The following is an 18541-nucleotide window of genomic DNA, read 5'->3' as shown; positions in this document are numbered from 1 at the left end:
TGGATAGTAATCAAGATTATTGATAGCAGAAGCAGAACAATACAAACATGGAAGTAAATTAACATTTTGTGCCCAAAGAAGCAATATTTGTACTCTTGAGGCTCTTCCCTCAGATCCCAAATAAGAGTACAATATGCCAATCACAAGGTAGAGATCGTCAGGACTCTTGTCCGGATTGGGTGGTCCCACTACGAGTGCTGCTAGTAAAGGCTCGTATTCAGGAGGGCACAGACTTGGCTTATCCTAGGAAGACCGAAATGAACTTGGCTCATGGGAGGAATTTGCTGGAGGAATGGGTGGTCAGCAATTGTAGCCTGGAGGCCACAAGCCTGGAACAAATGCTGGCACCACTAAAAGCTTTGATACAACCTTGTGGGAAGAATTGGGTTAGTTGAAAGGAAAATCCTAAAAAAGAAGTTTTCATATTGCTGATGAGTACCTACTCTGCTTTCTTGCATTTGCCTGGTAGAAACGGCCAGTTCTCCTTATAGGAGTCCTTGCTAGTTCTTCCCTGGCTTTCCCAGCCAACCAACATAACATGGTCTAAATACAAGGAGTATGCGTGCCATGCTAACACCAGTTCAAAATAGGTCCCTTAACCTTCCTTATCCAATGAGATTGCAGCTCCTAAGCCCCGCCAATAGGTAGGAATGTGTGGAGAGAACCAACTGCTGACTGGGGAAGTGGGGGGTACTGTGGAGGCAGAAGCTGAGAGATGCATTGCCTCCCCCACTCCACCATCAACACCTATCCACTCACCCACCCCCTGGGGTTTCATAGAGTGGTGGGTTCCAGGCACAATTTTGGCACACGCTTCACCCCACCCCCTATAGTGAGGGTGGACTAGATAAATTTTTTTTTTCCAAGATTGGCCTTGAATGTCCCTCCAGACTGATATGAGCCCCTACTGATCTGCACCACTTTCCTCACTCCAAACCCCCATCTCATTGGCCCTGAAAACCTGTGCCTGGGCAGGGCACCCCAGTTGGAGAAAATACCCTCCGGCCTTTTCTCAGGCCACAAGCTAATGAGCAGGCCTCCGCCCCAGGTTGCCTTCTCTTTTAACTAGCCTGGAAATTGGCAAGGACTGGGGATTTGCAAATCTTCCTCTGTCTTAAGTCTATGAAGCAATTAGTGCTGAGTTTGAGGTAAAGTTATCTGTTTGTAGAAACAGTTTTATGTCATGGGAATCAGATACCTGAACGTTTCCTAGGTAAATCTTATGCAAAAATTAGGCAACTTACATCTCTGGGTGAGGACTTCCAGCATCACTGCATCATGGCATCAGGGAAGGGGAGGGTATCAGTTTTTTGTCGATTCAGGTTGGTATGTATATTCGACATTAAATGAGCCCATCTATTTTTGCTTAATTGGGGATTTCATGGCCATGCTATTTAATTCTGAATGTTGGTCCTGCGGTTAATTGTCTCCTGGAATCTGCAGTTTTCTGTCTCGTGACTTTCCGCTTGTAAACCTGACCATGGGCTCTAGAGATGGGTGTACTTAAATGATTGACACCAGATTAGCAAAGACTTCCAAACATTATAAATAAATGGGGCACCTGGGTGGCTCAGTTGGTTGGGCGTCTGCCTTTGGCTCAGGTCGTGATCCGGGGTCCTGGGATGGAGACCCTTGTCTAGCTCTCTGCTCAGCAGGGAGCCTGCCTCCCTCTCCCTCTGTTACTACTCCCCCCCCCCCCACTCATGTGCTCGCTCTAAGAAATAAATAAAATCTTTAAAAAACATTATAAGTAAATGGAAAATTAAGACTAACAAGTCCTGCAGGATCAGCCCCTGCCACCCTCCCAGTTTCATGTCTGTTCCCTCCCTTCCTTGGTCCAAGCCCAGCCAACTGGCCTTTCTTCCTCTCCTTAAACTGCTCTTCTCCCTCTCATCTCCAGGGTCTGTATGAGCACCAGAGATCTCAGCCTACACTGCCTGCCCCTCCCCTGCCCTAACTCCTTGGCTCTCAGCTCCAATACTGCCTCCTCAGGGAAGCCTCCCCTGACCAGCTCTTCCCACTCTAGGTCTTTCTTTTCTGGGTCTTTTCTTCCCAGGTACTTACACATCTCTAATGATAATTTGGTTAATGTCCGACTCCTCCACTAGACTAAGCTGTGAGAAAGCAGAGTCTCCCCTTCGTCTTCCAGAGCCAACCACCTACTAGCACGTGGTAGTTGCTCAACTAATAGCTTTGGTCATCTCCAAATTTACAGTTCGGCACAGATCAACTTGAGGATTTGTCCTTACTGTTATTTGGGCCCTTGGTTATCTCTTTCTATGCTCCATCTCAGGAGGAACCAAGAGAGCTTCTTGGGTAATACCCTGGGGGCTGAGCTTCAGAAACACTTGTAAATAAAAGTGTTTTCAACCCAAGCTTCAACTTCCAAAACTGCCTCTTCTCCCTCCTTCCCCTCCAGGACTCTATGCCTGCAGCCCTTGGAACATATATCCAACCGGGCTTTTCTGCTTGGTGGGCGGGGTCCCTCAAGGCAGCATTCTTAATTACACATTTCTGCTTCTATAATTATATTTCTGGTCCTTTATGTGTATATACATGGTCCCCGGAGCCTGTGGGGAAGGCCGAATGAGAGCATACTGCGGATAGGTAAGAGTTCCAGTGTGGTATGATTTTTCCACTTGCCGTTGACTTTACAAATCCCAGGAAAATCCTACGGGAAACGCTCTTCTAGCCATCTCCTTTCCTACTTTTCATCTCCTACTCTGCTTTTCTTCTCTTCCTCTTTATTTTTCAGAAGGGAGGCCTCTGGAGAAACTGTTTTCCTCTTCCACTTTTCCAGGTTGGGCAGGGTTCCCGAAGCTGAAGACCTGGCCTCCCAAATGCTAAAAGGCTTTCCTAGAGACCGCGTCTCTGCCCAGGAAGCACTGGTTCATGACTACTTCAGTGCCTTGCCATCTCAGCTGCACCAGCTTCCTGATGGTGAGTGAGGGAGCGTGTGTGTGTGTGTGTGTGTGTGTGTGTGTGCATGTGTGTGTACGAGCACACACGTAAGTCTCAGGGTCTAAGAGTTTTCTCCAAGCACTGGAAAATGATAGAATTTGCAACCAGAAATGAGCTTAGAGATCGAATTGCCTGGAAGAAGCAAAAGGGGACTCAATCTTGCCTGAGTTTTCTGAGTCTCTAAAACTCAAAAGCGCTGGTGGGTTGAGGTGACACAGACCTCCGTCTAATGATCCAAACATTTCACATATACACTCTTAGAAACTGGATGAGATGAAAGTTGCCTCTGTGTTGTTTGTTTTCCCCAGCATCTGCCAGGAGAAGCAAAACCAAAGTTTGCAACAGCCCCCTTCTCTCTCTCCCCGTAGAGAGTAAGATGATAGGTGACATGGGGATGTCACAAGAGGAGAGCTGGCCTGTCTTGATTGGTAATTTGATGCTGCTGAAGGAAGTGCCCGGTGGGGCCCTGGGGGAGGGGAGCATCCTCCCAGGCCTGTCGCCCACAAGAAACGCAAGTTACCCTGAAATCAGCCTTGCTGCCTGGGCCTGAAGTCATCCTCCAAATCTGAAATCTGCTGAGGGATCATGTGGCTGGAGCTCTCCTCAAGTTTCTCAGAATGTGGCCAGGAAGGGCTAGGCGGAGGATGTGGGCAGTCTGGTCGTGGCCTGGCTGTTTTGGGGGGGACCATCCTTAGTTGGGGTTTCTTTGGAAATGATCACCATTCAACTGAAAACAATTTTTAGAAGCCCAAAGCAGGAGAAAAGAAAGCTAATAAGGAAGGTGTAGGGGCTCAGACAGGGGTGAGGGACCAGGATGGCAGGCAGGGGTGACAATGAGGACGGAGTGGGGAGCTGCTGCCCAGGAGGCCTAGACATACAGTCTGGCCAAAGTCTCCAGGGTCTGCAAACGTGGCTCCACTCTATCTAGGACATTATCCTGCCACAGCCCAAAGCTCTTAGTTTGGGGCTTCTTGAGGTATTTTATTATTAAAATGAGTTATTTAGGATCTCCAAAAATAACCATAATCATACAACTGGGGTTAATGTCTTACTTAACCCTGTAGGAAGAGTTAGTCATTAGGATTTATTAAGTTGCCATTAAGTGTCAAGAACATATTAAGTGCTATAAAAATTGAGGGAATAAAGAGGCTTGTCCTTGACCTCAAGGATCCTACAGCGTGGGAGGAAAAGAGGGTGAGGAAGAGGAAACAGGGCACCCTTGTACACATATTAGCACAAATCATATCTAAACAGCTGGAGTCTCTGCATAATCAGCTACAGATGTTGAGAGAATATGTATATGCTAAAGGCAATTCTTTGGAGGAACTAGAATAACTCAAATAAGATAGATTGGACTGGAGGTGAATCTGGATTGGAATCTGGAAGGAGGGGAGGGGCAACCTACAATTCTTATCCCTTTGTACCTCAGCTCCCCCTGCACCCCCCTCTCCCCTACTCCCTTCCAGGTACAGTGTTCCCAGGCCAAGCGCCTAGATCCCTCTTAAGCTTTCTTCTCTCGGGCCTGGGACTTCTAACTACCACTTCAGGCAAACGTACGTGTTCAGGAGTGCATGTGCACACACATACAGTCTCACGTTCTCACACTCGTACACACTCACACTCCCTTCGCTCCACTTAAAGAAACCTCCCTCATTGGCCCTCCTCCAGGATCTATTACTCTACATACTGAGAACCACTGGGGACCTTCAACGTTTCCTAGGCATGAGTTTTACCTGATAAAAAAGTAATTAGCAAGAAACAGTCACTGTCCAAACTGTTGTGTTGTTAGAAACTTGGGTTTTGGTTCTCCCTGGCCATCTGAAGCAGCAGCACCAACAGGGTGCACCTCTGTACGCGTGTGCATGTGGGCGAGCACGCACACCCATGTGCGGGTGTGAGAGAGAGACCCATCTGTATTCCTTCTCTGTTCACCCAGCCACAGAGCCCAAATCTACTTTGACACTTTTAGAAAAATGAAAAGATGGAATCTTGCAGGAGCCTGCCTGTGCTGGGGGAGAGCCGAGGAGTGCTCACAGCAGGAGGGAAGTTGACTTTTCTTTATACATATAGGGGTTTTTCCATGCAGAGTTTAAATTATGCCTGATAAAAGGAGTTTCGTGGATGTTTCAGTTCTTTCAAATTCTCCTGGCTTCCTCCCAATTAAATGAGGTTTGTCAAAGCCACAGGGCTCTGCTGCTGCTGCCTCGGCCGACAAGCACTTCCTGCAGCGACATCTCGAATCCCCGAGGGAGAAGATGAAAGGGCCAGCGCCAAGAGACAGGGAAGGGGGGGCCGGTGGGTGTGTGTATGTATGTGTGCATGTGGGAGGGGGTGCAGAAATAGGCTTCGAGACAGACCGACAGATAGGACGCAGGACAAGTAGACAGGGCAAGCAAAGCTATGAAGAAAATAGGAGAGAAAAAAACAGAGGAAGCCGGAGAGCAGCTGGGGCCAGTCTGTGCACCTTGACAACTGGGGTCCTCGCTGAGAACACCTCTCTAAGGGATGCACTCCCTTGGCCTGGCAGTGCCAGCTTGCTTTTTCATTGCCCGCGGCAATTAGCCTTTATTAAGAGCCTCCTTTGCAGAGAGAGCACCGGACAGTTATCACAGTCCCCAACCTGCAGGGACACAGAATCACCATCTCGGTGGTTGGCTGCCCCAGGCACAAGAATTGTGCCAAAAGAACACATACTCTTGTGAGTGGTTTGTAAAGAGAGTTTCCCTGCCGTAATTATGCAGGAAATTTTGCTCTCTGATGGCATTGCAGTATGGAATCATTTAGGAGCTCATATTTATATCATTTTATTATTCTGGTTTTATTCTGGTTGCAGGATAACAAAGTTGTCACTTTAAAATATATTCTGTTTCCCCTTTGATCTGGGAGATGCCAGCTCTTATTGTCTGCCCTCTGAAGAAGACAATCTGAGCATGAAACCTGTGGCTGGGAAATATGTGAAGTGTGGAGGGACAGCCTAAATCCCGGGGGAGGAGTGGCAGAGAGATTCCCCACGACATGCAAGAATTGATCCCATCTATCCTTGCCTATTTTCCCAAAGCTGAGAATCCCGTACAACACTTTCTCCAGGTTGTGGCAATAAGCTCACAGCCAGAGGAGAGTAGGAGGTTACTTGCCATGAAAATTCAGGGTTTCCAAGATTAGTTTGCTTTTGGAGCACACTCTTGAGGGGAGAAGCATGAATATTAGAATGGCAAGCATGTGGGAACTTCTGCCAAGAGCTGACATTTTCCCTCATTGACTCTTGAACACCTGAAGAAACATTTGTTGATGGAGAAATTATTGGGAGTCTCTCTCAAAACACACCCAACAGCAAGCTAATTGCTTTTGCAGATGGCCAGGGGGATGCGCTCCCCTCTCGGTCACCAGCTCACAGCCACACTCATGGTCCCTGTGGCTGAGCCAGCAGCGCAGAGTGTCAGCTGGGGCAATGAGGACCTAAAATTAGGTCCTTGGCAACTCTCTAATCTTAGCTGCAGGTTCAGCTTCTTCGTTTAATTCCCTTTGCCCTCAGCATGAACTTGGGCTCTGGGAAAGGAACACTGTTTAATGATTTGGGGGTTGGGGGGAGTAGAAAATCATTAAGCTGCCCTTTCTAGAAACTGGCTCCACTCTGTTCTTGCAGGGAGCTTTCCAAATGTTACCCTTGGAAAGTTAAGACTGATTTTGGAAGCTAGCCATTTTGAACCACAGATGCTGATCCACAATTTTTTTTTTTTTTTTTTTTTAATCTGGAGCAGTAAATGCCATGTGATTTAAGAGTCTGGTCCTTAAGCCCTGGTCCTTGATGGTCAGGGCATCAAAGGCTGTCTCTCTTCTCTGTGGGCTGGTCCCATTTTGCTTTCTGAATCCAGACTTGAGTCTCTCCCATTTCTTCCTGGACTAAATCCCCCTTCTCCCTTAAAACAGGTTGCAGCATCTTACAAAAAAAAAATAATAATAATAATAATAATCCTAAAACTTGAAAGCTTACAATTGTTTCACAAGTAATTTTGCAAAAACAACTTACCAGAGTCTTTCTCATCATCAAATGCTTTCTAATTTGCAGGCATGGAAGGCATGGCACTTGCCTCTCCCATACATCACACCACCCTAGTATCTATACCCAGAAGTTCTTCAGTAGGCCTTATCCCTATTGTCCCATTAAAATCAGAGTGATTTTTTGTTTGTTTGTTTTGCTCCAATAAGGGACTTTCAGGCCTTCTTTTAATGATCTCTTTAATATATTGGAAGATCGTTTGATAACACTTTCCAAAACTCACTTCTGGACACTGAATTCTTTTGACTTCCCTTCCCCCCAATATAGATTCTGTTTCTCTTCACTCTTTAATCATTTTTGTTTCCTCATTCTATTCTGAACCTGTTCCAATTATTTTGCTTACCCCTGAGACTATGGACCCATGTAGACTCAGATTTCTAATGTTAGTGGGAGAATTCTGTTCCAGTTCATTCATTAAAAATTTACTGAGGATCATTAGTAAGATACTGAGTGATACAAAAATGAATTACTCAGGCAGTCTGTCCTCAAAGAGCTTATAGTCCATAAGGAAATGAGACAAATATATAAACAGCCACAGTTCAAGTGTGAAGTGCTCTGGGTGTTCAAAGAAGGTGAAAGGAACTCCAGCTATGGGCTTCTAGGATGGCTTTGTGAGTAGGCCTTCAAAGATGATGGGGTCTGGATGGTTGGAGAGGAATGTCATCCTCCTCTTAATACCATCTAACATTATAGTAAAGTTGTCCTCTTTTTATTAATAGGGGCACAGTCCTGACTCATATTCCATCATGGTTTTTACTCGTTATTGTATGGCTTCTTGCAATAATTTAAACATTCTTATTCTTTTTTTTTTTTTTTAAGGTAAACTCTATCCCCAAGTAGGGCTCAAACTCACAATCCCAAGATCAAGAGTTGCATGCTCCACAGACTAAGCCAGCCATCTGCCCCAATTTAAATATTCTTTACCATATACTAGTGAAATTTAGTGTCATTCTTTGTATGCTGATGATTTCAAATTTATTCTGTTTTGCTTTTATTGTCTAATCTATTTAAAATTTAACCAGAATATTTTGTCATTCTAGAGGCCAGGTTTCAGGGGATGGGAGGGAAGGAAGGTTCTGCTCCAAGCCTCTCTTTTCTGCCTCTAGGAGTTTGTAACCTAATTCAGACCACCCTCTCCAACCTTTTAAATCCTCCATTATTCAGTACTTAAGCAGGACAATAAGAAACAAGAAGTTAGGACATGTCCTCCATAACTTCCTCACCTTCTATGCCCAAAGATGTCCTCAAGGGATTCCAGAACATCAGGGAAGATCCTGGAAAGAGTTAAAGGAAGAAGTCACTGACCCTTTGAGTGTGAGATCTCAGAGACTTGCTATTCCATAACTTCATTATATAGATGGAGTCCCTGACACCTCAGGAAGAATAGTGGCTGCCATTTATTGGGCATCTGTGTGCTTTACACAAATTCTCAATTTGTAGACTAACTTATGAGGCTGGAGTTATTATCTTCATATTGCATATTAGAAAATTGGGACTGAGAGAGGCTAAGGAAATTGCTCAAAGCCATAGAACTAGTAAGTGGGAGAGCCCAGGTTTGACTTCAAATCAGACTCCTATGCCACCCTTCCCACTACTCGTTGCTGCTTACTAAAGATTACATGGGAACTTAGTAGCAAAACTAGGATTAGAACCAAGGTCTGTACCCCCAGTCCTGTGACCTTTCTATTGTTTCATGTTCTATCTATGTTTGTTTTAGAGCCTTCCCAAGAAAGATTGCACTTGCCCCCAGGTAATATATTTAATATCTCAGAATTAAGAAGGCTCATTTTTTTTTTTTAAGATTTACTTATTTGTTTTAGAGAAAGAGAGCACACACACAAGTGCACGAGTAGGGGAAGGAGCAGAGGGAGAGAATCTTCAAGCAGACTCCCTGCTGACTGGGGAGCCCAGCTGGTACTCCATCCTCCCCCCACCCATGAGATCATGACCCATGAGATCATGACCTGAACAGAAACCAAGAATGAATAGCTTAACTGACTGAGCCACCCAGACACCCCCAATTTGATTTAATAGAGATTTAATAGAGATACCACTGCCTTCTTCCTTAATCCGTAATGTCATCTTGTCTTGGTTTATGTTCCCTTTCTTTTTCTTTTCTTTTTGTTTTTGTTTTGTTTTGTTTTGTTTTGTAATACACAGTCACCTTTGGATTTTAAGATTTCTTAATCAATAGTGGTTCTTTACTTGTTTTACTATAACTCATTCAGTTTTATAAGGTAATTTCAGGAGTCCAACAAAAAATTGGGCAAAGGTTTAAAATAGCATTTTACATAAGGAAAACAAAAAAAAGTACCAACACATGGAACAAAAAGACAGCCTTACTAGTAATTAAATATATACAACTAACTCATAAGAAGTTATTTTTTTCCCCTCAGCCTAATGACTCCCAGTATTAGTGAGATTGCGGTAAAATGATTTTCCGCTGATGGTGTTGTAAGATGGAGTAACCTTCGCAAAGCCTTATGGCATACATATCAGGAGCCATAAAAATGGTGACAACCTTCAACCCTATCCATTGGTTTCTGGAAATTATTCAAAGAAACAATTGAACAGGAAAAAAAAAAAAAAGAACCCTAGATGCATAAAAATGTTCATTGCAGTGTTGTCTATAATTTTATTTTCAAACTTATAAAATAAAAACAAAGAACCTAAATATTCAACACTAGAGAACAGGTTGGATCATGTTGTTATACTGACTGCATATAGTCCTATGTAGCCATTTAGAATAATTCCCAAGGGTGTGAGGTAATATGGATATATTTATGCTATTAGGAAATGAGCTAAAAGAGAGCAGGATCCAAGACTGCATATTGGAATCTACCTGTGAAAATGTATTTTGCAAATCAACAAAACTGAAAGATAGCATACGAAAATAAAAATGCTTTGGGAGCTTAGGGGGATCCCGGGTGACTTTTGTTTCTTTTTCAAAGTTTTCTTTAACTTCGACGTTATATTGCATCTATTGTTTAAAAGAATGAGGTAGGGCAAATGGTAGGGGAGCCCAGGCCCTGGAAGGAGAGTTAAAGGACCTGCATTCTCCAGTTTTTCCAACATGGTGTGCCTTATTGGCCTTCAGAAACCTCCATCTCTCAGGCTACACAATGGGTTAACATTAGTCTCCTTTACCCCAGATTGACAGAATGTTTATTTTAGAAATCTTTTAACTCACTGAATGCAAGGGTTCACATAAATGCGGTCCTAGGAGAATGAGAGGTGGGAGGGAGAGGAAAAGATAAATAGGCACTAATTAATTTTAAAAGGAGCGATCATCTGCTTTAATCGGAAATGCATATGTGCTGCGCCCCCAGTCAGAGCTTTAAGTGCACTCCGTGAGTTAGCACCCCCAGCTGCAAGTGGCACCGTGGGGTCCTGTGGCCTTTGAAGACCCGAAGCCCATATACAGGCAGACCCAGGAGCTAAGGTGGCGCGGGGCCCACGCTCAATGCCCTGCACGGAGCGACTCCAGCTGATGCACTGATTACACTGGTGTGTAAGGGCCGTGCAAAAGCCATGTGACGGGGAAATGACAAGACATTTTGAAACTCTGGTTCCATTTCCAAGCTTTCTCTTCAACTCGCGCTTTCTCTTTTAGCCATTACAGGCAAGTAAAAGAGATTCGATTATCTTGTTTCCTCTGAAGGGTTGTTTAGCCCCTCAATCCCATTAAGTCACTTTCTGCAGCGCCGTGCGCCCAGCCTTCCCCGGGTTATCAGCCCAGGAAGAGTAAATGGAGACACCAGGATCGGATTTCTAAAGGAAGGAAAGTTAAAGTTTGAAAGGGGTGACAGCCAACAGCCAGGAGCTTAGGAACTCAATTAGCCTGAAAGACAACTCTCTCATTATCTCGTTCCGAAATGATCTAAATACAGAAGAATCTAAAAGTTTTAAATAAACTTGTCCTACTGACTGTCTAGATGACTGAATTTCCCTTCTCAAAAAATTTTAAACACCCACTTTCGTATTTATTTATTCTAAGTGTGAAGCAGCTGTGATAATTATGCTGTCAGATTCAGTAAGCTAATGAGGAGTCAGTCGAATGGAAGGTTTTGCATCTGTGGATCGCTGCAGGAGAACCGCTCGGCTGCTTTCTTCCTTCTTTTTCTTTCTTTCTTCCTTTTTTTTTTCTTTTTCTTGTTTTTGTTTTCTTTTCTTATGAGTCCAAAGGAGAGTTGGGCAGTTCCAGGCCAAACTGGAATCCCTCTGATTAACTGGTTCCCCTCCCAACACTGTTTCACTGGACTATTTCTGTGTGTCTCTCTGTGTCCCCAACTTTCCCTCTCCCTCTCTCACACCACTCCAATTCCCTTTTCTCCCTTCTTTCTCAGCCACCAATTCCTCCTCCTTCCTCCTCATCTCCCCTTCTTTCCCCTCCCCCCTCTCCTTTTCCCTCCTCCCTCCTCCCTGGCTTTTGAGGTGCTGCTGCTTTTGAGGGACAAGGAGGCCTGAGGGAAATCTTCATGCCACTGTCCCCAAGGCAAGAGGACACTTCTCCCTGATGGAAATTCCCAAAGTGGTTTGGTTTGGGTTTGAGTTGATTTAAGAGTAATCTGTGAAGTTCCCACACTATTTTAGCTGTTTATTTATGCTATGACGGGAACTAGAAAAAAAATGAATGCGAAATTGTGTATTATAATGTACCTGTGAGAATGTATTATGCAACCAACAAAACTTGATGTCCCCCCTTTATAGCCTAGCAAGTGTGTCGATCTAAACGCAAGGACTCATGGCCTTGGACGCAAGGACACAAGACTACTCATGGCATCCAAGGCAGATATGTAGGCCTATAAAGGCAGAGATGGTCCTGCAGGTTTTTTCTTCTCTTTGGGTGTGAGCACCCTCCAGCAAACAATATTAAGGCATTTTATGTTTTTGGTGTGCCAAAGCTAGAAGCTTCTCTTTTTGTTAAATTGTGTAATATTTACGGCAGCTCGGGTTGGCGCAGATTGTGAGCCTTGGAAAAGCAATGCCCAAATGAAAGGATGTCCGATGTAGGTTTGCGGATGTGCTTTGGTGACAATGTGGCTGTTGCCTCTTGCTGTTTTTCCCAGGTGGTATCTATGCTGATGGCTTGGAACAAAGGCTGCTGCTTATTAAAAATACAGTGTATCAAGAACAACCTGCGATGTTTCCCATATTATCTCCTTTAAACTTACAGAAATCTGCCAGGAGGTTTTACTATCCCCATTTTGCAGATGAGCTCCTTAAAATGTTAACCTTGGAAGGATTTGACCTATAACTTTAGCATAGTAAGCACCCAAGAATAACACTCACTTAACAACCAAACTGCCAGCAAACTGAACTAACCCAATACATAAATCAGAGGGCAAAGGTAGTGTGTGTGTGTATACACACATACATACACTATATATTTATATATGTACGTGTGTATGTTTATATACGTATACATTTATATATTTATGTATTTATGTATATATATTTCAATTTCTTTTAATTTACAAAAGTTGTACCATAGGGTCTATTTAAATAGATTGCCTAATGTAAGTAATGCACCAGGATTCTAAAGTTTCCAAAGCACATCTAGCCCCAGCATGATGCTCATTGCCTGCCATCGCTGGGACTACTGTCCAGACTCCTTGGCTTGATATTTACTCCCTTCACTATCTGGTTCCGACTCATTTTTCCTACTTCATCTACTAGTCTGTCTTGCTCTAACTGTGCAAGATTACTTTGCAATTCTCTCAGACACTTTCCTTCCACCTTGCCTTAGCTCATGCTGCCCCCCCACCCCCGCCACCAGCCAGCAATATCCTCCCTAGAATTTCTTGACTGTTGAAAGGATAGTCTTCCTTCATGGCTCAAAGGCCACTTGTCCATGCGTTTCCTGTGCTCCCTGGGGGACACAGGAGAGAGGCCATCCTAATTCTTTACTTGCACCTCACCTTCAGCCCTGGTTAGTGTGTATATCCCCAGTCCTGTTCCTGCTTTTGAATCTTCAACAGTATAACACCTTACCCAAGTGCTCATTTGATAAATGTGTGTTGAATTGAATCAAATAAGAAGCACTTGACAGGGATCCCTGGGTGGCGCAGCGGTTTGGCGCCTGCCTTTGGCCCAGGGTGCGATCCTGGAGACCCTGGATCGAGTCCCACGTCAGGCTCCCGGTGCGTGGAGCCTGCTTCTCCCTCTGCCTGTGTCTCTGCCTCTGTGTGTGTGTGTGTGTGTGACTATCATAAATAAATAAAAATTTAAAAAAAAAAGCACTTGACAACTATTGGTAGATTCAGTAAAGCGAGTTGCCCATGAGTCAGTATAAATTATTGGTTGTGTTTTGATGTCTCTGCAGGTGACAAATATTACAACAGACATTAAAAATACACCATGAAACATTCCAGGAAATAATATGTTTGTGCTTCTCTCTTTTCTTCCCTACAGAGGAGTCTTTGTTTACAGTTTCAGGAGTGAGGCTAAAGCCAGAGATGTGTGACCTTTTGGTCTCCTACCGGAAAGGTCACCACCCAGCCCAGTTTAGCAAATGCTGGTGAAAAGAAGGAGCGACATCACCAACATCCTTTCAGGTAAGTGGTCCCAACAGTGAGCCTCCTTATGAATAGAACTGAAAATCCATCACTGCCAGGTGGAGAGGACATTATTCACAGATTCAGAGCACCTCTGTGCTGTGTCTTTCTCGTTATTCCCACTCTAGGGACCAGTGGCCTAGCCTCTAGGCTGTGAAAGGAGGATGGTAATGTGCATCACCTGTCTCTCTCACTCCCAGAGGAGAAGACTCCTAAGACAAAACTTATGGGTCATTATAAAGCCTTTAACTGGTACATGTGCAATAAAGTACCACACTGGCATGTTACATTCCCTAAACTGTGTAGTTCTCTCCATCAGCTGATAGGACAAATAAGAGCTCCAAGCCCATCCCCATTTGCTCAAGACTGAGGAGTGTCCTGGGATGTGTGACATTCGGTGCTAAAATTGGCACAGCCCTGGGTAAACCTGGATGGTTGGTCACCATGGTGGTGCAAATTATACCTGGCCTGCCCCCAAGTACCAGGGAGGGCCTGGCCCCACCCAGGAGATGATTTTAGATGCCTGTGAGAATCTAGTCCTGCCTGTTCCCGGCTTCTTAGGCTACCCCTTCTGCACAGTTGATTCCAGGGAGTTCTCTCAGTGAGTTTGGGGAACACAAGGACCTGATGGGGGAACCATCCACAGTGTCTCAGACACAGCTACTCTCCTCAATCAGCCCAGGGTAGCCCAGCCTTCTAAGGTCATCTTTAGGAGGAAGGGTGGTATGGAGGATTCTTCTGACATGACCACACCCTAAAAGGAGTTCTGGGAGGCACAGGAAGCCAGGTGGAACAACCTCAAAAGCCATTAAAGTATAGGCACCCCTAGATATTACAAGAGCACTTTCCATACTGGGCCTTCCACAGTGGGGAGAGGGGACAGTAATCCAGATAGAGGAAACAAGGTGGGACCCACACACAAAGCCAGCCAATCAACTGGCCCTTTAGGTGACCTAGCTACATCCCAAGCCACAAGTGTTAGACTGTGATTTGACCACCCATTTGGCAACCACAACTTGGCCATGCTTCCTAACAGAACTGTTGGGGCCTAGATGGTAACTACTGACATGCTCCCCACACCTGCCCCCTTGTAACCTCATCCACATGACAGGATTCAGTTCTTTACCACTTTCTCTTGGATCTCTCTTTGTCTATTGATAAAGGCATGTACATATCAGAGTTGTTTGCCTTCTGGATTTTCTAAAATCACTGTATTTAGAAATTTGGAAAAGTCAGGGAACTTTAGAATTATAGCTGTTCCTCAGAGCACTTTATGCAATATCCAAGTTTGTATATTTTGACAACACACAATTTTACAATAGGCAACACAATAATATGGTATTTCCCAAGCCCCTGGGATTTCCTAAAGCAATATTTAGGAAACAATATTTCCTAAAGCAGAGATTTTGCTGTGTAATTATGTCACTTGAAACCCCACTAGTTATAAGCATAGGGTATATCTAAGCTACATTCTATAAAGTGCAGGATTTACCCTTCATAAAAGTATCAAAGACATTAATGGAAGTGGTCTCAGATGGTGGTGTTCCATTAGTATTACTATTACTTCTGGTATTGTCGTTATTTTATTTTACTAAGCAATCAGAAAGTGAGGCGATAACCCTGCCTCCCTGATCTTCAGAGACTTTCCACAAAGGATTGTTACCTACAGATAAAAAATGGTCACCAGGGAAGGTCAATTAAATGCAGTATGTCAAACTTGGCGCCTGTGCCAGCAATTGAGAGAGGGAGGAAGCAGATTTAGCCTCTATTGGAGTAACCTCGTTGATATCCCTAGGCCCTTGGTATTAATGTAAGGAGATAAAACCCGTAGGAGATGAATCACAATAGGGAGAATCTAGAGCAATTAAACTGTTTAATAAATGGCTTGGGATCAGCAAAATCTGGGTGTGCTGTAGTTAAACAGACTAAAGGTAATCATATGGACACTTGGGGCCTGTAAACCTTTTCCACTAAATTGAATTTATGTTAAAATATTCACTTTTCAGGAGATTCAAAATGTAAATTGGGATATTAGGACTTGTAACTGGCAGCAATGCCTCAAAATTAAAACTCTTATAAGATCCTCAAAATGTCAGTTTCAGGAATGGGAAAAAAAACGTACAATGATATCTACAATAGAGAAATAGAAGGGAACTAAATTTCCTGGGTACATATTGTGTGCCAGGCACTATACGCATATTACTTCAAAGCTTGGCATGTTTTGAACAATGGGGTATGATATGGTATAACTGCAGCTTGTATATCTGGAGATGGATTTTTATTATTTTTTAAAGCTCTTTTGGTTCTTAGTACCAGGGGTAAGACACAGTCTCTGTTATAATTTATTACCTTTTCCATCTCTCTATATAATTCCATCAATAACTGTGTACTAATGTTGAATAGGTTTTCCTTACTCAATCTGACTCATATATTTTGATTTTGTTTATTTTTCATTTGCTTTTAGGGCTACATGACTGCTGTTTCAGTTTTAATTTGCTTTGCCATAGTAAGAAGCTTCAAATCTAACTGCACAATGGACCAGAGTTTTCATACCATCACCTGTGATCTGGAATATTGTAGATACGAGGTACAAGGTAACAGACATGATATTTGAAGAAAAAGCAATGAATAATTATTGCTGTTGTTGTCTGCGTAGCATTTAACATTGATTGGCTCAAAAATTAGACAATAGGCTGAAATTGTCTGAGAAGAGGATTTCTGAATATGTTCATCTATTTTGTGATCTGAAAGAGAGATCCATGGGCCAGAAGGACTACAGGCCAGATGAAAGGCTAACAATTAAAAGAATCTGGAGACAGAGCTGGTGCTTACAAGGCCTGTCCCTCCTGTGTTCACTTACAATTTCCCCCAACAAAAGGACTTCTGTGGCAAGGAGAGGATTAGTCTAAAGTTCAGAAGAGTCTCAGGGAAGATGGTTTCTTGGATAAAGTTGTCAACAAAAGGACTTGCTTAAGACTCTTTGTTAAGATTTCCTAGGGGGCGCTTCTTTCTTCATTAACTGGATTATCAAAACACACTACTACTCCACTCTTGCTGGGTTTTAGAAGTTTGGGTTGAACTCCTGCTTTGATTTAAATTTTTTGGCTATCTGCTTCTACTGAATCCCGCTTATCAGTGATGATAGCAAAAGTGATGAGGAACCTAAGCTCTGATTTGATGGTGAGATACTGAATAGATAGATGAGAACAAAGAGTTCCAAAGATGTAATTCAAGCCCTGCTGCACCATCAGACACACATGCATGTGTGCACACACACAACCCTCAGATAAAAGGAGAGATCTGTCTCAGCTAACACATGTATCATTTTCTACAATGACTCCTTCTAAAAGAAGCCAGGGAAACTCAAATTACTTCACCCAGGGATCATCTACTCAGGAAATGTAGTAACCTAGAAATCAGAGACTTCTATATATCCTTTAGAAGAACGAGGAAGAACTAATTAAAAAAGAATTAAAAGAATAATAATACCTATGGATGCAAAGTCTGAGATGGAAAGAGAAAAACTGCATACAAGTGGCCCCCAAAAATCTACCTTACTATTTGATTTTAGTAAGGTATTTAACTAAACTTCTCCAAATACAACTGGAATATGAAACTGTGTGGGCTGGATTATGGGAAAAATATATGTGCTCAGTGAAAATGGTTTTTCAACTTAGGGAAAAGCCAGTAGTGGTGTGGTACAAGGTACAGTCTTAAGCCCCATTCTGGTCAAATATTTGTATTAATCACTTGAATAAAATCAGAGAAAGTACAGAATTTATTCATGTAACTCACTAATATAAGTAATTATTATTATTCCTTCTGTCTTACAAAAGAGGAAACTGAGACTCAACGAAGTTAAATAACTCATCCATACCAGAGTTAAGATGCAAATTAGGTCTGGCTGTCTCCAATGTGTGTGATCTTTCCAAAAATCACATACCTATCAGATCTGTAAAATACACAAATCTTGAAGACACAGCTGATATTTAGCATTGGATTGTGATTCAAAAGACTGAGACCTTGCTAAAAGCTGATGCACAGGGGCATCTGGGTGGTTCAGTTGGAACTTATCCCTCACCTTCTCCCTCCACCCTTCTCCCACTGCCCCACCACCCACTCGTGCTTGCTCTCTCTCAAATTAATAAAGTCTTTTTTAAAAAATTTAAATTTAGGGACACTTGGGTTGCGCAGTGTTTGAGCATCTGCCTTCAGCTCAGGGTGTGATCCTGGAGTCCCAGGATAGAGTCCCACATCGAGCTCCCTATGAGGAGCCTGCTTCTCCCTCTGCCTATGTCTCTGCCTCTCTCTCTCTCAATCTATCTCTCATGAATAAATAAATAAAATCTTTAAAACAAAAATTTAAATTTAAAAAAGTTAACGTGTATGTATAACTATATACCTATTAGAATGGCCAAGTTCCAGAACACTGACAACACCAAATACCAGCAAGGAGGTGGAGCAACAGGAACTCTTGCTCATTGCTGGTTAGAATGCAAAATGGTACAGCCACTTTGGAAGACAGTTCGGCAGTTTCTTACAAAACTAAATATACTCTTACCACATGATCCAACCATCATCTCATGCTCCTTGGTATTTACACAAAGGAGTTGAAAACATGTCTGCACAAAAACCTACATAACTTGGACACAACCAAGATGTCCTCCAGTGAGAGAGTGGATAAACAAACTGTGGTACAACAGAATATTATTCAGCACACACCAAAAAAAAAAAAAAAAAGAAAGAAAGAGCTATCAAGCTATGAAAAGACACGAAGGAGCCTCAAATGAATATTACTAAGTGAAAGAAGCCAATTGAAAAGACTACATACTGGGGCCACCTGGGTGGCTCAGTCAATTAAGCATCTGCCTTGGGTCATGATCCCAGGGTCCTGGAATGGAGCCCAGCCAGCTCCCTGCTCAGTGGGGAGCCTGTTTCTCCCTCTCCCTCTGCCCCTCCACCCACT

At 43.3% G+C, this 18541-nt stretch overlaps 1 protein-coding gene across 3 annotated transcripts in view; it reads left to right on the top strand.

Moving 5' to 3' along the window:
• Positions 1-18325, top strand: part of CDK15 (cyclin dependent kinase 15) — an 82683-nt gene extending 64358 nt beyond the window's left edge. For all 3 annotated transcript variants that reach the window (XM_077884992.1, XM_077884993.1, XM_077884995.1), the window contains exons 12-14: positions 2801-2940; positions 13433-13575; positions 16040-18325. In XM_077884992.1, coding sequence (XP_077741118.1) covers positions 2801-2940; positions 13433-13542 — 250 coding nt within the window. In that variant the 3' untranslated portion in view covers positions 13543-13575; positions 16040-18325. The remainder of the gene's footprint in view (positions 1-2800; positions 2941-13432; positions 13576-16039) is intronic.
• The last annotated feature ends 216 nt before the right edge of the window (positions 18326-18541 follow it).

This window comes from Canis aureus, chromosome 36, assembly GCF_053574225.1.
Source record: "Canis aureus isolate CA01 chromosome 36, VMU_Caureus_v.1.0, whole genome shotgun sequence".
Lineage (NCBI taxonomy): Eukaryota > Metazoa > Chordata > Mammalia > Carnivora > Canidae > Canis > Canis aureus.
Note: the sequence above shows the minus strand (reverse complement) of the source record. Positions and strands in the feature narration are given on the sequence as shown.